A 25272-nucleotide genomic window follows, 5' to 3' on the forward strand; every position below is an offset into this window, starting at 1 on the left:
GTCTTCGTCTGCGACTGTTCTTCAACCCCAAGGAAACTTGGAGGTGGAGATCAGGGGAAGGGGAGCTAGAAGCAACGGAGCGACGTGGGCTGCTCACCTCTCGGTGTGCGGGGGTCTTTTTGGGTGGCCGCTCGAGGGCTCTTCCCTCGGAGGCCTGTCTGGAGGGTAGACAGTGTTACACGCAGACATTTGTTCATTCAACAAATATTTATTGAATGCTTACTATGTGCAGCCGTTGAGATAGAGCAGTGAACAAACGGGTGTTCCTGCCCTCGGGGAGCTTCCGGTCCAGCTCACAGGCACGCACGCACGCACAGGGACTCAGACTCCTCAGAGGCACGCCGAGGCACCCACAGACACACAGACTCGCTCTTAGCTTCATCCAGTCACACTACCCTACCCTCCCAGAGGGGCACACCCCAGGTCCAGCCATTCAGGCGCGCTTAGAGACCCACGCGAGTTAGAGAGCCACTACTGCGGAAGTGCTCACGAACAACACATTTACACTTGAGCTCGATACATGTACACAAACACAAAACATAGACTCACACACAGCACCCCAAAGTATTAAAGTCCCTGAAATTGGGTCTGGGGAAGAAGTGAGGGGGCGTCGTCAACCCGAAGGCTTCATCCCCAAGGCCGGTGTGGGCAAGGGGGACGAAACCTGACCCCCCTACTTCCTAAAGGGGGGTGGACACCCGCAGGGACCAAAGGTCACACTCCCGCAGAGTAAGACGGGGTGGCGGAGGGGAGAAGCAGCCCTGGGGGCTTCAGCGACACTTCAAAGGCGTCGGGGCCGGGAACGCTTCCTGCGGGGGAGGGGCTGACCGAGAGGAGGGGGGAAAACCGGCCGGAGGACTGAGGCGTGGAAGAGGCTACCCCCACTTCGGCGCAGGCCCCCCTGGCCGACTCTTCCGCCGGGTCCGCCTCCTTTTCACCAGCACCTGTTCAACCGGAACATCAAGGGGCCGGGGCCCGCCACCACCCCTCCCTTCGCGTCTATTTAGTACCTTTCATCCGCGAAGGGGGGTGAATTCCCACCCAGGAGGGGGGAGTAGGGCGGGGGAGAACTTGTCCTTGACCTGGTCTGTGGCATCAGGGATTTACTCCCTTAATCCCGACGAGACTGGAGTTTGGGGAGGTCGGGGAAGCTAAGTTCTAGGCTGCAGTCCCCAACTCCCCTTGCTCCTGTAGGGACACAAGAATCCGGAGGGCCGCCAGGTCGTAGAGGCTCTGTATAAACTGGCTGGGCCGGGGGTGGGGGAGGCCTGTCTCTGCCGCTTCCGTGCCTGGGGTAGGGGGCCGAGAAGCAGGGGGCCGGTCCGAGGGCCGGGATCCCCGTAGTCACTGCCACGCGCCGGCAACTTGGTCTGCTTTGTGAACTTCGCTCATACGAAAAGTTAAACAAGACACAGACGAGAAGTCTCACTTAGGAGTTTCTAACGAATAACCTTTACTGACAAGAGTAAAACATCAAGGAAATTAAACGCAAACATGTCAGCCCTAGCCATGCGCCAGTTTTGGAATATTTGCTTTCGCGACCGACCTTGGCCGAGGTGACCGACCGTAGTTTCGGGTTTCGCTGGACGAGGGTCACTCGAAGACCCGTCCGTCCCTCCGTCCAGGGGTGGGCGACTTGCGGACTAGGGCAGAGGAACTTTTGTTCGGGTTCTCACCCCGTACAGGTGTACCGCCCGAAGCTTCTGGGATGGACGGGTAGCTATACCTGTGCGTTTAGTTACGTGTACTAGGAACATTGTTTCGTTTAAGCCACCCACAACCCTTTGGGGTGTATGTTAATATCCTCCATTTTATTGATGGAGCAACTCAGGTCCGGGCAAGTGAAGTGACTTGCCCAAACCTACACTGTCTGAAACCGGCAGAGCGGGGATTTGAACCCAGTCTGTCCTCCGCTAGGGCTGGGGCTCCGCCACCACGTGTTCGCTGAATGCCTGCGTCGAACTGGGATGTCCGCCCATCGCAAGTGTTCCCTTCCGAGGTCTGGGGAAACCCGGTGCCCCGCAGGCTGGGCTGGATTCGCAGGGGTACTCCCAGGGCTGCGCTGTCAAGCTCCTTCTCCATCTTCCAATATCTTCCTGAGCACCTACTATGTGCCGATCCACGAAAAACAAGCAAGAGCAGGACTCGGCCAATAAGTGGTTCAAGTTCATCGCGCTCTCCTTGGTGTAACGGAGCACTGATCTGGGGTGTCAGGCTGATCCTGGCTGTGCAGTTTTCGGCGGGTGACTTCACCTCTCAGAGGCTCAGCTTGTCCCTCTTAAATGGGGCGTTAACCCCCTCCAGCAAGGGCTGCAGTGAAGATCTAACGAAAACCCTTTTGTAAAGCACTAGGGCACACAGTAGGCGCTCAACCCCTGCTCGTCCCCTCTCCGCCCCTCTAAGCGTGCCAGGGCAGCGCCTTCCCGCTCCCGCTTCCCGCCTCCGGCATGCTCGCCCGCCTTGCGCGTCCCGCGGCTAAGGGACTGGGGCAGAGAGGACCAAACAGAAAATTATTTCCGCCCGCTCGGCCCGCCCCGCCCCGCCCCGCCCGTCCCCGGAGCCAGAAGGGGATTGTGGGGCCGCCGCGGCCGCCGCCGGAGCGGAGCGGGGCGGAAGCGCGCATCGCGCTGCTGCTCGGGCCCGACCGCGCCGGCCCCCGCACCTCCCGGCCCGGGACTGTGGGCTGTGGTCTGGGTGGTCCCGGGATCCGAGGCGGCTGCCGCCGATCGCATTTCCACGAAACCTTGCTCGCTGGTTCCCGGAACTGAGCGGGGGAGGCTGAAGAGTGTTGAGGTTTCGCTTCTGCTAGCTGGCCGGGCGCTTCGCCGGCCCCGGGGGCGCGCCCTCCGCATTAGAAAGCCCCGAGCTCCGGTAAAGGACTACGCCGGCGCCCGCGGGTTTGCATTTTATTTGCGTCTCGTTTGCATATCACTTTCTCCCCCGAAAGCAAAGATTCTGACCTTGGGGGAGTTCAGAGAGGTTAAGTTACTTTCCCGAGGTAGCCCAGCCAGTAAGAGGCTTCAGGTGGTTTACCTGCCGGCTGGGAGAGTCTGGCATGGCCAAATGGAAAGCGCGGGCGCTAGAGTCAGAAAGACCTAGGTTTGATACCCAGCCTACTCATTTACTGGCTTTGACCATGGATTAGTAATGCCTTATCAGGGACCCTCAATTTCCCCATCTCAGAATGTGGACGTAGTACCACCTTCAGGGTTGATGTGAGCAGTGACACTGTCAGGTACCTGGTACAGCGGGAGGGGTGGTTTCCCCGTCAAAGGTTATGACTCTGCCGTGGTCTCTACAGTAGGCTTGGTTGGGGTGCGAGGGTGGGTGAACAGGTTCTTTCCTAAGTCAGACATCCTGTGCAAGAGGGATAGAGGCTCGATTTAAAGAGGAACTGGTGGGAGTGAGGGGATTCCCCCAAGCATTAGGCGGCCCGTCGTCATGATTATTGTAAGTAGTGACTCTGCCCCGGTGGGATTTTTGGCTTTTCAGGTCCTTCTACAGGAAGAGCACAGTGCTTAGTGTCAAATTAGCTAGCAGTGTAACACAGAGTCTCACTGCCTCTGTTTGCCAATCTGGAAAATGGAGATAATTGGATCCCCTCCTCCATTTGGCAACTCCAGCCAGCCAAGCTCCCAGCAGGTGTTTTAAGAGCTGTGACTGAGCCCACATGGTCCCTTTGACCATGTTAGGACATAAGGGACTTCCTTTAGGGAGTTAAAATGGGTAGGAAGGGAAGAGGTCCATGGGGTGAGGTAGCCATCTGCCCAAACTTTTTCCAGAGCTACTTGGAATCAAGTCCCAGCCCTGCCCCTAACCAGCTGTGTGACCTTGGGCAAAGCAGTTGCCCTCTCTGGCATTTGGTTGGGTGACTGGATCTTGAAAATCCCCTTGGAGTTAACATTCTGTGGTTGATGATTTTGCTCTTGGGGAAATTTCCAGGCTGAGGGATGACAGATGAATAGCACATTCGCCCTGCTGTGTTCTTCTTTTCCACTAGTTCCTCCTGAAGTCTAATCATCCCTCCTGTTATAGTTGCCATCAGGACAGAATTGCAAAAAGCTGTATTATTCCATCTTTCAGCAAACACTTCATTGAATCATCATGGGTAGGCCATAGGAGATACACAGATAGTCCCTGGGATGGTGGGAATGACAGATCTATAGAGAAATGACTTCAAGATCATAAGGGCTGTGACAGTGCTAAGAAGAGTGCTGACACTGGCAGGAAGGAAGTAACCATGTTTACGGGATCAGGGATAGCCTGAGCTGGGACCAAATGAGTGAAGGAGGGTTTGCAGGCAGATAAGGGGCAGTAGAGCTTTCCAGGCAGGGGGGACAGCTTGTTCAAAGGCACAGAGGTAGGAACCAGCAAAGCGTATATCGATGTTGTACACTGTGGACACCCCATGATGGTATGTGTAGTAGGAGAACAGGAGGGAGGGTGAGAGGGATGACCAAAAACCAGATTAAGGGGACCTACGATATTTTGCTAAGAAGTTTGGATTTAATCCTGAGGGCAGTGGGGAGCCAGTAAGGGCTTTTAAGTAAGCGGTGCATAGCCTTATTTGCACACTGGTTGTCAAGTCTGGGATTGGTTAGGGTAGGGGGATTCTAGATTAGTAGGACAGCAATTCTCAACGTTTAAAGTGCATGTGAATCCCCTGAGAGTCTTGTTAAAATGCAGGGTGTGATTCAGTAGGTCTGGGGTGGCGGTCTGAGACCCAGCATTTTTAGAAACTCCCAGGTGAGGCTGTGTTGCTGCTCCAAAGAGCACACTTGAATAGCAAGTGGCAGGAGACTTGTTAGGGCCCAGTTGAGAGATGAGGGTTTGACTCTGGCAGAAGCAGAGGAGATGAGAGAAGGGCAGGGTATGAGGATGTAAAGAAGTGGGATGTTAAGACCACGACAGGGACTGTTTTGTAAGGCAAGACCGGGAGGATGCCTCCCAGAGGTACAGCCTGGAGGATTTGCTGGTTGGAGCTCATCTCTGCACTCACAGTAGAACTCAGGAGTGAGGGTGGGGTGGTGAAGCTGGCAAGGAGCCGCTTTGGACGTGCCATCGCCATCGCCATTGGGTGTCTGTGACACATGGGGTGGTGTTGCTCGGCAGGCAGTTGATTGGGTCTGGATCAGCAGTCTGGGCTGGAGAGAACCAGAGTGAGCAGGCCAGAAGGGTGTCCTGAAAAGCAGGGAGTTCATGTCATGGAAGTCAGGGAGGGACATTTAAGAAGGAAGAAGTGATGCCACTGAGAGGTCAAGGGAGGAAAGTGTTCTATGAGGAGGAGGTCCCTCCTTGGTGACTTTCCGCCTGGAAAGTTCCAGGCAGAAGTGGGAGTGGAAGGTGACCACAGTGGGTCAAACATGGACTGGGGGGGTGAGAAGGGAGGAAATAGTAGAGAACAGCACTAGGGGGATGGGTGGGTCAGGAGGCAAGGATGGACACCTATGGTGATGGTGGTGATGATGATGACAATTGCAATGATAACAGCAGCAGCTCACTTCTGATGAGAGCTGATGTGCCAGGCACTGTGCTAAGCATCTACCATCCTCCTTGCAACAACCCTGAGATAGATTTGACTGCTGTTCTCATTTTACAGGGAAGGAAATAAGCTCAGAGCACAAAGAGCACCACAAGCAGAAGGTGCAGAAGTGGGATCTGAACCCTGCTTTTAACCACGGGGTCGCGGTCCAGATGATCAGTAAGGGGGCTGCTCTGGGGCTAGCTCAGAACTCACTCTCCCCTTCTCACCAAGCCTCTCCCTATCTCCCTAGTAGTCACACTACTACTAATTCACTGTCATTTATTTAATCCACCACCATTTGTTGACCCCTACTATGCGCCAGATAATGGGCCAGGCACTGATGATGCAGAAGGGATCAAAGCGGGTTGCAGCCCTGCAAGGCGTCCAGGGTGGAGAGGAAAAGCTGGCTGGTGGGGGCAGGCAAACTGCACCATGCAGTGTGATATGTGTTATGATGGAGGGTGGACCATTTACAGAGGGAGCCCTGGAGAAGAAGCCCCAGCGTCTGCCTGGGGAAATCAGGCAAGGCTCCTTGGAGGAGGCAGGGTCTGAGCTGTGACTTGAAGGTGACCAGGAGTTTGCTGGATAGCCAGGCGAGGGAGAGTATCACAGGCCAAGGACGAGCGAATATACCTGCTAGCGTGAGAGCCCTGCTGTGTTCAAGGGGTACAAGTGTTCCATGAAGGAGGAGCGGGAAAGGGAGTGGGAGGGAAGGGATCAAGACACGTTACCTGTGGCCCAGACTTGACTTCAGGAACATGAGGTCCTATGGAAGATGCTGAGCAGATGTACATATTGCAAGGTTCAGTAGCCACAACAGAATTGGTGGTCAGAGGGGTAAAGGTGGAAAACAGAGTGACTTCTGAAATTATTGCAAGCTCTAGAATATCAGTTCCATGGGGCAGTGATTTTCTTCTATTAAAGTGAGCTGATTTCCAATATTGTATTAGTTTCAGGTGTACAGCAAAGTGATATATATTTTTTCAGATTATTTTCCACTATAGTTTGTTACATGATAATGAATATAGTTCCCTGTGTTATACAGTAAATCCCTGTTGCTTATCTATTTTATGCATAGTAGTTTATATCTGTTTGTATCATGCTCCTAATTTATCCCTCCCAGGTCCTTTCCCACTTGGTAACCATAAGTTTGTTTTCTATGTCTGTGAGTCTGTTTCTGTTTCGTAAATAAGTTCATTTGTGTCCTATTTTATATTCCACATATAAGTGATAGCATATAATATTTGTCTTTCTCTGACTTACTTCATTAAGTGTGGTATTCTCTAGGTCCATCCATGTCACTGCAAATGGCAATATTTCTTTTTTTATGGCTGAGTAATATCTATATCTATATCTATCTATCTATGCCACATCTCCTTAAACCAGTCATCTGTTGATGGGCACTTGGGTTGTTTCCATGTCTTAGCTATTGTAAATAGTGCTGCTGTGAACTTTGGGGTGCATGTATCTTTTTGAATTAGAGTTTTCGTCTTTTCTGGATATATGGCCAGGAGTGGGATCGCTGGATCATATAGTAGCTCTATTTTTAGTTTTTTAAGGAACCATCATACTGTTCTCCATAGTGGCTACACCAATTTACATTCCCACTAACAGTGTAGGAGGGTTCCCTTTTCTCCACACCCTCTCCCTCTATAAATTATTTGTAGACTTTTTGATGGTGGCCATTCTGACCTGTGTGAGGTGATACCTCATTGTGATTTTGATTTGCATTTCTCTAATAATTAGCATTTTTTCATGTGCCTGTTGGCACATCTGTACATCTTTTTTGGAGAAATGTCTACTTAGGTCTTCTATAGGGCAGTGATTTTTACCTGTTATGTTTACTGATGTAACTCAAGCACCTGGATCGGTGTCTGGCACATAGTAGGTGCTCAGTTAATACTTGTTGAATGAACAAATGAGTGAATGGATGAGTGCTTGAACGTGTCTGAGAGTGAGGAAGAGGTCCTGGACTGGAGTGTTGGTGGGGATGGCGAGAGGGAATGTGCAGGGAGTAAAATTGAGAGAAGCGGGTAATTGACAGTTGGTGATCATGGAGTGGGAGGGTGACTCCCAGGTTTCTGTCTCAAACAACTGGACTCTTGAAGAAGGGAGGAGGAGCAGAATTGAGAGAGAGTTGATGAGTTCAGGTTGAGCTTGCTGAATTTGAGGTCTAGTGGACCATCCCAGAAGAGGGTTGGATACGTTTATCACTTTAAAAATTGTAAAATGCTGTTGAAGCATATGTAATATTCTGCCTACCTCTTCTGCCATATCCTTGATACTCTGAAAAAATATTCAGAGATATCTTTGAGCGCTGTCAGCAATAGATGGTAACTGAAGCCCTGGCATGGGTGAGATCACGCTGGGAATCTGCGCAGGTACAGAGAGCAGAAAGCCAAGGCCAGAGGTTCAGGGAACGCCTGTATTTAGGAGGGGGTAGAGGGGGGGAATCAGGCAAGGAGCATGAGAAGGAATGTCCAGAGATGGAGGAGGACCTCCAGAAAAAGTGGTGTCATAGGAACCAGGGAGGAGAGAGGAAGGAGGGAGGGAGTGGCCCGCAGGGCAGGTATCTCAGAGAGGGGCAACGGGTCCAGCATGGTGGAGGAGGTGTCAGCAGATTGGGTGAGGAGGGAGAGAGAGTGTGTGAGCGTAGACATCCTTCCTAGGGGCTGGGCTGGGAGCGAGAGAGAGACAGGACAGCAGCGGAGGAGGATGCAAGGTCAGGGAGGGGTGGCCTGCCGCTTACTGGACAGTCTCCAGCACAAGGGCTCAGGTGGATGAGAGGGGGCACATTGCTTCCCCCAGAGAAGGGAGGAAGTGAAGGATGGGGACAGATGAGTGTGTGTGTGTAGGATTTTTCTGCTTGATAGCATGTATTTTTTCCTTAAAAAATTTTTTTCAGTTTTCTGTTTTTTTAATCAGCTTTTTATGGTATAATTTACATGTAGTCAAATGCACACATCTTAAGTGTGCAAGTGATGACCTTTGACAAATGTATAAAGCCGTGTAACCACTACCCCAATAAAAATATAGAACATTTCCATCTCCCTAGAAAGTTCCTTCATATCCCATGGCAGTCATTCCCCCAGCCCCAGGCGACACTGATCCGATTTCTATCACTAATAGATCTTGATAGATTCATTTTGCGGATTCTAGAACTTCATAAAAGTGGAACCTTAGACTGTGTTCTCTTCTGTGTTCAGCTTCTCTTGATCACCACTGTATTTGCTTTCTGAAACAGGAAGCAAAGCCATTGCTGAGATGGGGGCTCAGGTGGAAAGCAGGAGAGGAGCCCCTTGGGGCTGGGGGATGGAAGGGCTAGGCGGGGAGGGGGCCAGCAAGTGGGCAGTGTCCCCCAAATGTGGCAGAATTGGGGAAAGCAGCCGCGTGTATTTGGGTTCAGATGTGAGGCTATGCTCAGGGCGCTGAGGATTTGGGGATGCAGCAGACCTTGGTCATAGCAGGGGCAGTGTGAGGTCTGGAGGCTGTAGTGGTGTGAAGATGAGGAAGCCTGGACTCAGAGATAGACACGGAAGGCCTTTAGGATGGCGGGAGTTGGGATTCAAAATCCTGGAGTCATGCCTGTCGCCGCCTTCTCTCTCATCTGCCGTTGGCCGGCCACCTCTTCTTTTGACGTCTCTGGAATCTTCCCTGTTTCCTGACCCTGGTCCAGACCCTTAGCCCCTTGAGCTTGAACCTCTGCTCTCCTTCTTGTAGAGATTCTTTTTTTTTTTTGGTTGCACCGGGTCTTAGTTGTGGCAGGCAGGCTCTTTGGTTGGGGCTCACCAGCTCCTTAGTTGTGGCATGCGAACTCTTAGTTGCGGCACGCATGTGAGATCTAGTTTCCTGACCAGGGATCGAACCCAGGCCCCCTGCATTGGGAGAGCTAAGTCTTATCCACTGCACCACCAGGGAAGTCCCTTGTGGAGATTCTTTATCCTGATCTACAAGCTCTCCTTCAGCTGCCTCTTTCCCCTCAGCCTCCAAATGGGCTCAGGCCACCTCCATCCGAAAGGCCACTCCCTTGGCCTTGTCTCTCCATCCCTCTGTCTCCCATCCGTGCTCTGCTTTGTAAATCAGGAGGCCGGACCGAAAGCTCGGTCTCCACGTACACAGCTCACATTTACGCTCTGGCTTCCCCTCGCCCCTGCTGACATTGCTCTGCCAAAGGTCACCAGCAACCACCTGTCGCGGATGTTTCCTGGAGGCTGTGGCTGCCCAGTGTCCCCCTGTCTATTTCAGGGGAACGCCCCACTGGGTGATCCACCCTAGACCTCTCCAGGGACCCCACCCATGCCAGCTGCTTCACCCACAGCCTTCTCCATCTCGATTGATGGCAACTCGATCTTTCTAGTTGTTCAGGCCCAAAGCCTGGGATCGGTTCTGGTTCCTCTCCCACATCCACTCTGTCAGCAGATCCTGATGCTCTACCTTCACAGTACACGCAGAATGCCATGACTTCCCACCACGCCACCATGATTCTCTCCCCGGGATTCTCGTGGTAGCTTCCTAAGCAGTCTCCCTGCCTCCATCCTCGCCCCTGCCATCTGTTCCCTACACAGTGGCCAGAGTGATCCCCTTAAACTGTACCAGGTCACTCCTGGGCTTCAAGTCCTCCAGGAGTTCCCACTGTGCTCAGAGGGAAGCCGAAGTCCTTCCAGGGGCCGACAAGGTCCTAACCGGTCTGTTGCCCCCATGCCTCTGGCCTCATCTCCACTCTTCCTCTGGCTCACGTGCTGAGGCCGCATCGCTTCCTTGCTGGTTCCTGTGCACGCCAGGCATGTCCTGCCTCCTCAGTTAGGCTTTCCGTGGCCACCTTATGTACACTGCGATCCGCACCCTCCCCCACCACTCCCAATCTTCCTTATACTTTTTCTCTGTCCTCAACCATCTACATTATTCACATATTTATGTCTGTTGTTGTTGTCAGTCTTTCCCCTCTAATGTCAGTGCCGTGAAGACAAAGATCTTTGTGGATTTTGTTGCTGTATTCAGGGGCCTAGAGCTGGGCCTGGCACATACCAGGCACTCAGTAAATATTTACTGGAGGAACTGAAGGAAGGAATTCTGAGCCTCCGTCTTGGTGCCCTGGGAACTGAGATGTGGGCATGTGATACAGCCTCGCCAGTCTAAGGCCTTCACGCTCTGCTCTGAGCAGCAAGTGACCAGAACAGAGGCTGCTGGCGCGGGCAGTGGGTGGTCCCCTCTTGGTGGCTTTGCTCCTGGTGCCCAGTAGGTGACATGTCCTGTGTCCGTTCCTGCTGAGAGCCAGCTCTGCTTTTTGCTTCTCGGGCTCCATCTCTAGGTGATCCCTCCCATTTCATTTTTGCTAAGAAGCCGAAGTCGGGTTCCCAGACCCTTGACTGGTTCACCTGAGAATCACAAGGGCCGGTAGCTCCTCCATCATCGTCCTGTGAAACCTCTCCATGGCATGTGGCCCCCATGACTGCCCTGCATGTCTCGCTCTCTCGCTTCTCAGCCGTTTTCGTTGGGGTCCTTTCCCGAGGCAGGGACAGCGGCAGGGGCTCCTCTTCTGGCTCCACATGACTTTCCCTGGAAATGCTTATTCATTCCTGTAGTTTCTCCTTTGGCCCCGTGGGTCTGTGACGGCTCTCCAGTCCCAGCCGGCCTTTCCCAGGTCTCCTCAGACCACACCCACTTAGATTTGGTTCCTGGTTCAGTCGAGGTCTCACCATCCCTGGAGCCGCCCCTCCTCTTGTAGGCCCCCCCTTAGTCAAAAGCCTCCACCTTCTCTCCTGAGACAAAAGCCCGAGGGCCCTTCTCAGTTCTTTCTCTTCCTCCTCCTCTGAGTCAGCCACTAAGTCCCATAAAATCTACCTTGTCTACACCTCTTAAATGGAAGAGTTTCCCTGTTTCTCCTAAACACAGCCCTTTTTCTGCCCTGAGCATCCTTGTAGCCAACCTTGGCAGCCTCCTCCCAACTGACCTCTGAGAACCATCTTCCTTGTCACTGCACCCTCCACATGGTTCCTGGAACCAACCTCTGGACCACACTCCTGCTGGGCATTGAATGTGCAGGTCCCAGGACCCCACCCTAAGGCAGCTCCCTATCCAGGGGGGAGCCCACACTCCCAAGCACCAGAGACAGATAAACTGTAGCTCAGAGAGCAGACAGCCCACACACACCCTGACATCAGTCTCTGGCCCATTTGGACTGAGAGACAGAGACACAGAGAGAGAGAGAGAGAAGAGCTCCGCGTTCACACTCACCCTGTAACACTCACGGAAAACAGACCGTGTCAGAAGGAATGGAAGAGCGTCCTTACTTTGAATGAAACGCCAATGAGGGCTATCTTAAGCTAATTATCGAGTCATGCTGGAAGCCAAATATAGACATTGTCCTGTTATAAACACCATTTCTCAAGAGAGCGGCTTGGAGGCCTCTGGGCAGCTGGGAGTCTGAGCTCCTTAACTTCCCCTCCAACCTGCTCCATCCCCTCTGGCATCCCACCCACAACCTGCAGGAAGTCTCAGCTTCAGCCAGGGCTCCCAGTTCCTCTCCTCCCCACACCCAGCTAGTTATAAGTACCGATGATTCTCCTTCAACCCCTGTCCACGCTCATGGTCACTGCCTTCCTTTAGGTCTTTACTAGTTCTTTGCTGCGAACTTGGGTGAGTGACTGAATGAGTCAGAGCCTCCATTTTCCTCATCTGTAAAATAGCCTTTTTCTTTTAAAAACAGGAAAGGTTTCACTTGTGTCAAGTATGCCAAGCACCTAGCATAGTGTCAGTTCAAGCTGAGCATTCAGGAAGTGCTAGTTCCCTATTCCCTTTATGCCTCCTCACCCCTCCCTGTTGCCAAGTCTGATCATGTGATTTCCTTTTCTTGAAAGTGGTCCGTAATTCCCTGTCCTACAGGATAGAGTTCAAATTTCTTATCAAGGCCTTTGACCCTTTGCATTCTGGTTCCTGTCTTCACCACTGTTCAGCCACACTGACCTACTTCATCGATTAAAAACGCAATCATTCCAAAATATTGTCCCATAGATTACTTTCTGGCTCTAAAGGAAGAAAATGCAACTTCTCCATAAAGGGATCGGCTGTCCCCAGTGGGATCTACCAATCAGCAGCATTCCATCAGCAAGAGAGGAGCTCAGGCACTGGGGACACCCTGATGTAGTGGCCGAGGGAGGAAGCATCATGGCCCAGGAAGTGTTTTTGCCAGTGTAGTCAACTTGAATCCAATGGAGCCTGTACATCTAATTTCCAGTTTACAGGAAATACAGGGTAAACACCACCACGAGGAAGCAATCAGAGAAATCTAGAAGGTGGGACATGATGTCTATAATTTACCTAAAATGCTTTAGCAATTCAACAACTCAATGGCATAAGGGGAAAAAAGATTATTCTAGATTTAAATGAGACGGAAGAGACATAACCAAATGCAACGTGCGGACCTTATTTAGATTCTGGTTGGAACAAACCAAAAAGCATTTTGGGGGGACAATTAAGGAAAATTGAATATGGGCTGGGTATTAGATGATATATGGAATTATTATAATTTTGTAAGGGGTGATTATAATATGGTACTAAGAAACTTCCTGAAGTATTTAAGGATTAAACTGTCATGCAAACTTGAAACCACTTTAAAATATTTCAGCAAAAATGATAAATAGAGTAAAATGTTAATAATTACAGCAGCCACTATGGAGACCACTATGGAGTTTCCCTAAAAAACTAAAACTAGAGTTACCATATGATTCCGCAATCCTACTCCTGGGCATATATCTGGAAAAAACAAATTCAAAAAGATACATGCACCCCAATGTTCCCAGCAGCCCTATTTACAATAGCCAAGACATGGAAACAACGTCAGTGTCCATCGACAGATGGATGGATAAAGAAGATGTGTGTGTGTGTGGGTAGACACACACACACACACACACACACACACACACACACACAATGGAATATTACCCAGCCAGAAAAAAGAATGAAATGATGCCACTTGCAGCAGCATGGATGGACCTAGAGATTATCATCCTAAGTGAAGTAAGTCAGACAGAGAAAGACAAATACCATATGATATCACTTATATGTGGAATCTAAAAAAATGGTAGAAATGAACTTATTTACAAAACAGAAATAGACTCACAGACATAGAAAACAAACTTATTGTTTCAAAAGGAGATAGTGGGAGGAGGGGGGAGAGATAAATTAGGAGTTTGGGGTTAACACATATACAGTACCATATATAAAATAGGTAAGCCACAAGGACCCACTGTATAATACAGGGAACTATACTCAGTATCTTGTAATAACCGGTAATGGAAAAGAATCTGAAAAAAGAATACATGTGTATATATATATCTGAATCTCTTTGCTGTACACTTGAAACTAACACAACATTGTAAATTAACTATACTTCAACTAAAAAAACTTTAAACTAATTACTAACATAATTACTTATCTAGGTAATGGGTATATAGGAGTTCATTTTATACTATTCCCTACTTCTCTTTAGGTTGAAATATGCATAATAAAAAAGATTTTTAAAAATGTATTTGAGTGCCAGTTATGTGCTAGTCACCGAGCTAAGGCAAAATCTGATGTGGCCCTTGAAACACAGAGTGTGGTATGTTTCAAGGGGAGAGGTGAATAATCAGTTAACTGCACTAACAAATGGACAGCGACAAGCGGATGAGAGTGCTTTGAAGGAAAGATACACAGATCTTGATGGGGGATGATGGTGGAAGCTGACCTGGTCAGTCTGGAGGGGTGGGGAACGGCTTTATCCCAGGAAGGAATGAATCAGTGGAGCTCCGAATAGAAGCAGGCGTGGGCCAGGCACAGGGGAAGGGAGGTGGGGGAAAAGTGTATGGTCAGAGGAAACAGTATGTTCTAAGGGAGGGAGAGGAGGGAGCTGGATGCTTGGGTGCTAAAAGGGGGCCTGAGTGGCTGAAGGGAGAGAGGACAGCACAGGGGAGGTGGAAGGTGAGGGAACCTGTCCCCCCACCCCAGGAGAACCTGTGGGAGGTTGTCTGGCTACTGCTGTAACCTACCTGTGAGCCAAGTTAATGGTTTCATTCTTCATCCTGAAGGCAATTGGAAGCCACCAAAAGGTTTTGAGTAGGGGGTAACACAATCCAGTTTGCGGCTTAGATAGAGGGCATGGCCGGGTTGGCCAGAATGGAGGTGGGGAGAAGAAGACCTGGGATGTAATGACCACGTGACCGACTGAGGCATTGGCTAGGAGGTGCCAAGATGACGCCTGGGTTTCTGGCTGTGGAAGGGGGTGGATGGAGGAGCCATGCATTGGAATAGTTTTCCCTGAACCGGGAACATGTCGCAGAGGAGGCAGGTCGCTGATGGTTTGAGACAGGTTGCGTTTGTGGGGCTTTTGAAATGCCTGAGGTGGAGGCCAAGAGGCCAGATGGTACCTGTGCAGTGGACACAGAAGAGTGTCCAGAGAGAGAAGAGGGAAGTTCTGGACGAGCCTTAAGGAACCCTGATGTTTGTCTGGGCAGAGGAGGGAAGAATGAGCCTGGGCTGCAGACCAAGAGGGAGCAGCTGGTGAGGCAGGAGGACACCAGGAAAGTGCAATGCCCAGAATGCGAGGGACTGGAAAGTTCCTAGAAAGAGGAAGTGGCCAATAGTGTGGGATACCGCTGAGAGGTCAAGACAGGAGGGCTGATGAGAGCCTGCCAGTTTTGATGAGATGGAGGCCACTGGAAACACAGCAGGAGCTATTTCAGTGGCAGGTGGAGGTGGAAGCAGATGGAAGTGGGTTGAGGAGGAAGTGGGAAGTGCGAAAAGGAAGACAGTGTGTAGACAGCTCTTGGGGGAAGTTTGGCTGGGAGGGGGAGGAGACAGGGATGGGGCTAGAGCCTATGGGGTCAAGGGAAGATGTGGCTTTTTAATGGGAGAGACACGAGGATGGAGTTGGTAAGGGAAATGATGAGGGATGACTCTCCGAGGGCAGATGGCACGGGACCAATGCCAGGGCCCCCTCTACTTCGCAGGAGGGAAAGATGGTGACGGCTGGTATCTGGCAGCACAAGGGCAGGCACTTTCTTGCCTCTGTTCCTTGCCCATACTGTTTCCTCAGCTGGAATTCTTCTCCCATGTCTCCTTTGTGTACTTTTGCCTATCCTTTAGAGCCTAAGTGGAAGACTACCTTCTGTGAAAAGACTTCCCTCTTCTACCATCATCCCGCCTCTACCGTTCCAGGGACCATGGTCATCCTTCTATTGTCACTTCTCAGATTAGCCTAGAATGTCCAGCTCTCCCACCAGACCGTGTCCCCTTTGCCTCTGAGTCCCCAGGGTCTGGTCTGGGGCTTGCCGCAAGGGAGGTGCTTAGGGAATGTTGGGTGAATAGATAAATGAACTAACTACAGACCTGCAGAGGACATATAGCAGGAGGAGGGCAAACCCAGAGTAATCCCTGGGGGTGGGGTGGGGTGTGTGGAGCAGGGATGGCAAAGGGAAGAAACAGGAAGAGGGGACAAGGCTAAGCTACTGCCAAGGACACTTGCATTTATCAAGGTCTTCTACGGACTGTGTGCTAAACATACGGGTTTCTCTTTTAATCCTCACAATATCCCCAGAAGGAATGTTGTCTGCTGGTATATTACCTGGCTTCCCCTAGTTTACTAGAACGTACACCCTCGAGGTGGGGTGGAGTTTGTCTGTCTTGCTCACCACTGTGCCTCCAACGTGACATAGGCACATAGATAAGGCTGCCAGATGAAACATAGGTTGTTCAGTTAAATTTGAATTACAGAGAAGTAATTTTTACGTGGCTTGATTACGTAACACTGTGGGATTGCAACCAGTAAATTCTAGACTGTGGGAAATCTAGACGACAGTTGGGTATCTTCAATGAATGAATAAGTTGCAAAGAGAAAATAAAAAGAGAAAAAGGAGGAATTTATAGATTAAAAGAGAGTTAAGAAACATATCAATCCCTTGAAACCCTTCCTTGGATCCTAATTCAAATAAGCTAAATAAATTGTAGAGAAAAAATATTTTAAGATAATTAGAAATTTGAAGACTGGCTATTTGATGAAGTTAAAGGATGATAATTCTGTTTAGGTTTGATAATAGCATTGGGGTTATGTTTATTTTCAAGAGTCCTTATCCTGTAACAATATGTATTGAAATAGTTTGGAATGAAATGATATGATACCTGGGATTTGCTTCAAGATAATATAGGGTATGTTCTCTATCTTAATTGTGGTTAGTATGGGTATATTCATTTGTGAAAACTGTACACTTAAAATGTGCATTTTATTGTATGTAAATTGTACCTCAGTAAAGTTGGTTTTTTAAAAATGGGAGTAGAGAAGGAAATGGATGAAGAGAAGGATGAAATGAGATTGGCCATGAGTTAACAAGTTTTGAAGTTGAGTGTTGGGTACATGAAGGTTCATTACAATTCTCTGTTTACTTTTGTATAGGTTTGAAAGTTTCCATAAGAAGCCATTTTTAAATCTTTTTTTTTTTTTTTTTTTTTTGCGGTGCGCGGGCCTCTCACTGTTGTGGCCTCTCCCGTCGCGGAGCACAGGCTCCGGACGCACAGGCTCAGCGGCCGTGGCTCACGGGCCCAGCCGCTCCGCGGCATGTGGGATCCTCCCGGACCGGGGCACGAACCCACGTCCCCTGCATCGGCACGCGGACTCCCAACCACTGCGCCACCAGGGAAGCCCAGAAGCCATTTTTAAAAACTGCATGAAAGAAGATGTCATTTCTATTTTATAGATGAGGAAGCTAAAGCAGAGATTAAGTAACTTGCCCCCAGTCACACCGCTGGTAAAATGAGGAGTCTGGAATATGAAGAGACCCATTTGAGTTCAGAACTTAAGCTGTTAACCTCAGCAAATTTCCAGAGCAAAGTGTGGATGTTGGCTAAGGGATGATACAGACTTCTTGGTTGACACAGGCTGACTTAGGGAATTCTGGAAGCAAGATGGATAAAAATGGTGGTGGCTGTGGTGCGGTGGCCAAGAAATGGCTTCCCTCTTAGATTCATCGTCTCGGAGTAGACCCATGGTTATGAGCATGGACTTGGGACCCAGCTGCCCCTGACACTTGCTGGCAGTGTGAACTTGGGCAAGTCACTTAAAATCTCTGTCCCTCACTTTCCTCATTTGTGGCATGGATATTAGTAGACAGTTTGGCAGTCTCTTTAAAAGTTAAACATAAATGTACCCTATGACCTTGCAATCCCACTCTTTGCTATCTATTCAAGAGAAATGAAAACATGTCAACGAAAAGACTTGTATGCCAACGTTCATGACATTATTATTTATAATAATCAAAAAGTGGAGGGCTTCCCTGGTGGCGCAGTGGTTGGGAGCCCGCCTGCCGATGCAGGGGACGCGGGTTCGTGCCGCGGTCCAGGAAGATCCCACGTGCCGCGGAGCGGCTGGGCCCGTGAGCCATGGCCGCTGAGCCTGCGCGTGCGAAGCCTGTGCTCCGCAATGGGAGAGGCCACAGCGGTGAGAGCCCTGCGTACCGCAAAAAAAAAAAAAAAAAAAAGTGGAAAAAAGCCAAATGTGATTGGATAAACCAAATGGGGTATATCCGTACTACGGGATACTTGAGATAAAAAGGAACGGACTACTATAATATATGCTACAACACTGATAAACCTCAAAACATTATCTTTTTGTAAAAGATGTCAGATGCAAAAGACCGCATATGGCCTTTCCATTTCCATGAAATGTCTAGAAAAGGCAGATCTATAGAGACAGAAAGTAGTTTAGTCACCTGGGGAGGGAACAGGGATTTACTGCAAGTGGGCATGAGGGGTCCTTAGGAAATGTTCTAAGACTGAATTGTGGTGATGGTTGTATAACTCTGTAAATTTACTAAAAATCACTGAGACACCTTAAAATGGGCTCTGGATAGTATGTAAATTTTTAAAAATTAAAAGCATCTACCTCATAGGTACTACCTCACACTGGTCAGAATGGCCATCCTTAAAAAGTCTACAAATAACAAAAGCTGCAGTGAGTGAGGAGAAAAGGGAGCCCTCCTACACTGTTGGTGGGAATGTAAATTGGTGCAGCCACTATGGAGAACAGTATGGAGGCTCCTTAAAAAACTAAAAATAGAGTTGCCGTATGATCCAGCAATCCCACTCCTGGGCATATATCCAGAGAAAACTATAATTCGCAAAGATACACAGACCCCAATGTTCACAGCAGCACTGTTTACAATAGCCAGGACAGGGAAGCAGCTTAAATGTCCATTGACAGATGACTGGATAAAGAAGATGTGGTATATATACACAATGGAATACTACTCAGCCATAAAAAGGAATGAAATAATGCCATTTGCAGCAACGTGGATGGGCCTAGAAATCATCATACTAAGTGAAGTAAGTCAGAAAGAGAAAGACAAATACCGTATGATATCACTTACATGTGGAATCTAAAATATGGCACAAATGAACTTATTTACGAAACAGAAACAGATTCATAGACATAGAAAACAGACTTATGGTAAAAAAGAACGAAGTTGGGTCATTACGTAGAGACGTGGATGGACCTAGAGACTGTCATACACAGTGAAGTAAGTCAGAAAGAGAAAAACAAATATCGTATATTAATGCATATATGTGGAATCCAGAAAAACGGTACAGATGAACCGGTTTGCAAGGCAGAAATAGAGACACAAATGGAGAGAATAAACGTATGGACACCAAGCGGGGAAAGCGGGGCAGAGGTGGTGGTGGTGGGATGAATTGGGAGATTGAGATTGACATATATACACTAATATGTATAAAATAGATAACCAATAAGAACCTTCTGTATAAAAAATTAAATTAAATTAAAAACAGACTTATGGTTACCAAAGGGGAAAGGAGGTAGGAGAGGGATAAATTAGGAGAATGGTATTAGCAGATACAAACCACTATATATAAGATAGATAAACAACAAGGTCCTACCGTATAACACAGGGAAGTATATTCAATATCCTGTAATAAACCATAATGAAAAAGACTATGAAAAAGAATATGTATATATATGTATAACTGAATCACTTTGATGTACACCAGAAACTAACACAACATTGTAAATCAACAATACTTCAATGAAAAAAAAAGTACCTCAGGATTATTATGGGGATTAAATAACATAAAGTTCTTAGAACAGAGACTGGAATGCTGTCAGTACTACAGAAATGATTATTGGGCTGGACGTCTAGGTCCAGTTCCCTGCTGTGCCTTCTTCTGGGGAAAGTGGGCTGGTCCCCTGTTCCCAAATCCTTGAACACAGGCCTTTGGGTGAGACTCAGATGGGTCACAGAAAGGGAAGCCTAGCTTCCAGGTCTTGAGGGGCCTTTCCTATCCCTTATCCCGGAGGAGTCAGGTGGGACCCGGCATCCAGCCTTGTCCCTATTTTTCTCCTCTGGGGAGGAGGAGAGGTTTCTGCGAAGGGTGCTGCCTCCTCATCCCACAGGCTGAGGATGGGGTCGAGTGTCCTCGAGTGTCCTCTACTGTAGGTAACAGGAATTGCAACAGCTGGGTCAGCCCACTCACATCGTCTCCACCCTCTTGATAACGTTGTGAGGAAGCCACTGTCTTGCCTTTTCACTGATATGCTGAGACTCAGAGTGTCCAAGTGATCTGCCCAGGGTCTCACAGCAGACACCCCTGGTCCAAGCCCTCTGACAGTGGAGGTTCAATGACTCTAGGCCCTTTCAGCTGGAGAGTTACTCACACTAACCCCTACTGTTTGTATAGTGCTTCTGTGCCCACAAAGAGTTTTCACACCTGGGCTGTATTCTGGGATGCCTGATTCAAGGAAGAGGAAAAAAGGGAAAATGGAGGTGGAGAGAATTCCTCCTCCAGGGAAGGACTCTCAGTAGTAATAGACCCAATAAAGCCCCTAAACGCAGATTTGTGGGACTGGTGGCTTTTGGGGTGGGAGAAAGAGGAGCCCCTTTCTGCATTGATATATATGATTCATTCATTTATTCATGCCAAAAATTTTTTTGCGTGTGCTCTCCTTGTGTCAACACTGTGCTAGGTACGAGGATACAAAGATGAGGGAGACTCTAGAGGATGAAAAGAGTTTTCCAGTCTAGCTTCCCGCATGTGGGGCCCAAGCCCACTCCCCAGGTATCTTAGCTGCAAAGAGTCTGGAGTAGGGTCGGACTGAAAAACATGCCCCCTGCCCCATAAGCAAAAGAAATCTGGTACTAGGGTAAAAGTTCTCAGCACTGTCCACCAGGAGAGACAGGTGTGAAGATCATCATCCTTCCAGAACTTTCCTCCCATCTGTGTGTGTGTGAGTGGCGGGGGAGCAGGGCTCTTGGCACTCAGGAACCCTGGAGTCTAGACCTGGCAGGACCCCAGGATCCCCCTTCATGACAACTTCCCTGAAGACTTCTTCTGCAGAAGATGCTAGGGGGTGAGTGTTTTGAGCAACAGAACACAACACCCCCTTGTTCCTCAAACCCTAGCCCCACCTTGGGGTCTTTACCTCTGGCCTCTGCAAAAGGGATGTAGGGACGACAGAGCTTCCTGATCCCTTTCCTCCCAAATGTTATGTGATGACGTGTAGGGAAACAATACTTCTGTTGTCATCACCAGGAGGACCAGGATGCAAGCCGCATTATTTGTCCCCTTACAGAAACCCTCTCTTATCCCTGCCTCAGAGTAAGATATTTCTCTCTGTGACCACCCCCCCACGTACGAACACATCCTTACTCCATGTCATCATATCAATCTCTCTGTATATTTCTGGGGATGGGAAGTCGCTATATTCCAATAATCTGATTTTTATTAAGAGAGAAATATTTCAGGGATTCATTCATTCACATACAAATATATATTGAGCACTTATTAAGTCTGGGCACTGTGGTAGGCACTGAGGATGCAGAGGTGATTAAAACAAAGTTCTCATCAGCTCACTTCCAGACTAACGGAAGAGACAGACAACAACAACAACAAAGAAGAACAGACAACAAAGAACATTCACAGATTTTCATATAATAGAAGGATCTGCAGAAACTAAATGAGGGTAAGAGGATGGAACGTGCTGCGGGGACGTGGTCCTCCATTATCAGGATTTTTATTGGAATTCACTTTTTCTCTGCTTTACTCTGCCTGGGGGAGATAAGAGTGAGGGTGTGTGTGTCCCCTCCTTTGGTCTCCTCAACCCATTTTGGCAGTTCACGCCTCACAGGGCAGAGTCTTGGGATTTGACGGGGGCTGCAGAGCCAGCTCCTCAGAATTTGTTCAAGGGGCCATTTAGAAGCTAAGTCAGAAATGGAAACAGGTACTGAGAAAGTCTATTTATCGTCTTTCGTGGGTGTAATAATACTCCTCCTCTCCGAATTTATTTCTTACTTTTATCATCTTGCACACACTCACTGAATTCCTAACTATTCATTCAACGTTTTTTGAGCCCACTGTGTGCCAGGCACTGTTCTAGGCGACCGAAACAGAGAGGTTGGGAACATTCTCTGCTTGCAGGAGTCCCTGCTGTGCAAAGTTTCTAAACAACCTCTTTTCATCTTTTCTTTCATCTTCGCCTTTGAGATTCACCTATGTTGATTCACGTTGTCCCAAGAGGGTAGATATGAACATTCCCATTTTCCGGATGCGAAAACCATGACTGCTAAGGAAAAAAATGAAGTGCTTTGCGGCGACTGAACACCAGGACGCCACCGCGCCACGTTTAGTGGCGCGTTTCGCCAGTCGCGATCCCACCCGCGCACGCACCCTCCTTTCCTCCCTCCCAGCCGCCGCCGCGCCGGGTCCACGTGTGTGTGTCTGTGTGCGGAATGGGGACGGGGGCGGTGCCGCTGGAGGGGTGGGGTCCGGGCTAACGTCACTGGCAGTGCCGCCCAATCAGCGGCGGGCTCGCGGCCCCGGCGCTGGTATTGGGGCAGCGAGGGGGCAGTTCTCTATAACGCGGTCTCCGGGAGCCAGCGGGGAAGAAAGAAGCCGAGCGGGCGGAAGGCGCCCTCCCTGCCGCCTGGGCCCGGGCACCGGGTGCCGGGCCCGGGGTCCTTCCCGCCTCCCGCGGCCGCCGGCCGCTTTGTTTCCCCAGCCTCTGCGCTCTGGGCAACTCAAGAGGGGCTCGCGCCTGGGCTGCACAGGGATCGCGGCGGCAGGAAGGGCGGCAGACCGCGCCGGGACTCGCAGGGACCCAGGAGTCCGGCCGCCAGGAGGGCCGCGTGACGAGATCGAAGAGGGAGCCGGAGCCCCGCGGCCCAGGGGTGCGGGCCGGGGGCGCCCGTGAGCAGAGACCTCCCCGTCGAGGGGGGGCGATGTTCCCCTCGCCCGTGGGCTCTTCGGGCAGCCAGGGCATCCCGCCGCTGGGACCAGGGCCCCCGCAGTGGGCACCCCCCCGGGTGGTTCCATGGAGACTCTGTGCCCCGCTCCCCGCCTCGCAGTGCCGGCGTCCCCGCGAGGGTCGCCCTGCTCCCCCACACCCCGGAAGACGCGTCGGGGGACCCAGGAGTTCTCTCCGCTGTGCCTGCGTGCCCTTGCCTTCTGCGCCCTTGCCAAACCCCGGGCGTCCTCTCTGGACCTGGGGCCTGGGGAGCTGGCGCCGCGGGCTCCGGTGCTGCTGGACCCTCATGCCCCCCTGTGCACCGGCGGCTGGGCCCCGGATGGCCTGAAGCACCTCGCGGGACAGGCCTGGCGTTACAGCGATCCCAACTCCCCGGCCAGCCAGGATGCCGACGCCGCTGTGTGCCGGGGCCGCGGCGAGGAGGAAGAGGGCGGAGGCAGTTTCCCGCACTTCGGCGCTCGCTCCGGCGTACCTCCCGGCCGCTGCCCGGCGCCCCGGCGCCCTCGGGAATCTCCGACCAGCTCCGTCTCGGCTCCGCCTAGGCCAGCCCCCGGTCTCGACTCCCAGCCTGGCCCCGCCGCCAGCCCGCATCAGGAACCGGGTTCCCGGCCTCCGCCGCCACCTGCGGGCCTCTCCTCTGAGCCCGCGGGGCCCGGGACAGCGCCGGAGCCGCCCCCGCCGAGCCAGCCTGCCGCAGTCGATGGAAACCCCCCGAAGGCCGCCCCCGAGGCAACGGCCGCCAGCCCCTCGACGGCCAGCGAAGCTCCGGCGGCGCCCGGCGATCTCCGCCAGGAACATTTCGATCGTCTGATCCGCCGCTCGAAACTTTGGTGTTACGCGAAGGGCTTCGCCCTCGACACTCCGAGTTTGCGCCGGGGGCCCGAGCGGCCCCCAGCCAAAGGGCCCTCCCGGGGAGCCGCCAAGAAACGCCGACGGCCGACGCCCCCCCAACGCAGCGCGCAGCCCCGCCGTCCTGCACCGACGCTCCCCACCACGAGCACCTTCAGCCTCCTCGACTGCTTCCCCTGCCCCCCGGCCCTGGTGGTGGGGGAGGACGGAGACTTAGGGCCGGCATCCTCGCTTCGTCTCCAGGGAAACTCTAAGCCCCCGCCTGCCCACCCGCTGTGGAGGTGGCAGATTGGGGGTCCCGCTGTCCCTGAGCCCCCCGGCCTCAAATTCTGGGGGATCAACCTGGAGCAGCTCTGAGCGTGAGACCTCTTCTGCCAAAGGGGAAAAGTGGGGGCCACAGCCAAACTGCGGGCTTGAGGACAGAGCCTCGTTTCTCACCTTTGCCTGTCCTCTTCAGGTTTTATGGGCTGTGGTCAGAGGGACCTCAAATGACAGTGATCTTCAAGCACCTAACTGGTTGGGGTGACACCCCCTCCCCCTCATCCTTTGGAGACGACCCAAGGGCTGGAGTCAGGAGAAGGCTTAATCGAAAAAGGCTTAAAGACATAGATTCCAATCCCTCGCCTCTTCCATCTCGGATCTCTGAGGGCAGGGCCTTCACCCCAGGGGGAGCCGAGGAGGCTACAGCTCAAAGACAAGGAAAAAAAAAGAGGGAGAGAGACCTTGGTGATGGACAAACCGGTTGTTTCTGTGGGCGAGCCTGGGGATTGGGGGGGGGGGGCCCTGGTGGGGGTGGGGAGATGATTGGCAGCTCCTGGGGGCATCCCCCACCCGCACCATCCAGGCCTTTAACCCTTCACTCCCCTCGGGCCTTCCCTAGTCTCCAGGCACCACTGCATCCTTCATGGGGGAGGGAGCAGCTTAGGCAAGGGGGAGATCACCCCCTTCCGGTTCTTTTCCTAGGGACCCCCAAGTCAAGTGACCCCTAGTTACCGAGATATTCATTCTCAGCCACCAACCTTTCCCCTTTGTCCAGTTTTGGGGTTTGCCTCTCCAGTATTCCCCGTTTGCTTTCAGGTTATAAGGTCTTTTCTTTCATCTGCCCCATAAGTCAGCCCCCTCCGCCAGTTTACTCCTTATATTTGGAGGCGCAGGGCTGAGGGACCTCCTCCCCTTCAAAAGTGCAGACTTTGTCTGGGGAAGGGGCCAGAGACCATCCCAGGGAAAGTAATGGAAGGTGGAAGAAATCAATAAAATCAGACCAAACAAGTTGCCTTTCCAGGTCCTCGCCACCGGTTTAAGGATGGAGGGTGTGGAGGTAGAGGGCAGGCCAGGGTCCATTCTTTGAACACCCAAACTGAGACCCCTTCAAGGCTAGAAAGAAGACAAGCTGCTCTTTGTGGAGGGGGTAAATGAAAGGGCTCTTGGCCTAACCACAAGGTCCAGTGGGTTTTGAAGGGAACTGGGCTGAGGAACCTTTAGCATCCTCCCCCCACCCAACTTCAGGCATTTCGGGAGTTGTCAGGGACCTGATGGATCCGAAAGGGGCAGGGCCAGGGGATTAGTTTTGAGGTCAGAAGTTCTGTTTTCCTGGGGGAGGGGAGTGAGTCAGAGGGGA

The 25272-nt window shown here is 51.1% G+C and overlaps 1 protein-coding gene across 1 annotated transcript; it reads left to right on the top strand.

The window, feature by feature from the left end:
• Positions 1 to 22779: 22779 nt before the first annotated feature.
• On the top strand, positions 22780 to 24011 carry EPOP (elongin BC and polycomb repressive complex 2 associated protein; the record flags this gene model as incomplete). Its single annotated transcript, XM_082860034.1, has 1 exon — positions 22780 to 24011. The coding sequence occupies exon 1, from the start codon at positions 22872 to 22874 to the stop codon at positions 24009 to 24011; it is 1140 nt and encodes a 379-aa protein (XP_082716160.1). The 5' UTR covers positions 22780 to 22871.
• Between the last annotated feature and the right edge of the window lie 1261 nt (positions 24012 to 25272).

The sequence above is a fragment of the Leucopleurus acutus genome, assembly GCF_964270905.1.
Source record: "Leucopleurus acutus genome assembly, chromosome: 19".
NCBI classification, from domain to species: Eukaryota; Metazoa; Chordata; class Mammalia; order Artiodactyla; family Delphinidae; genus Leucopleurus; species Leucopleurus acutus.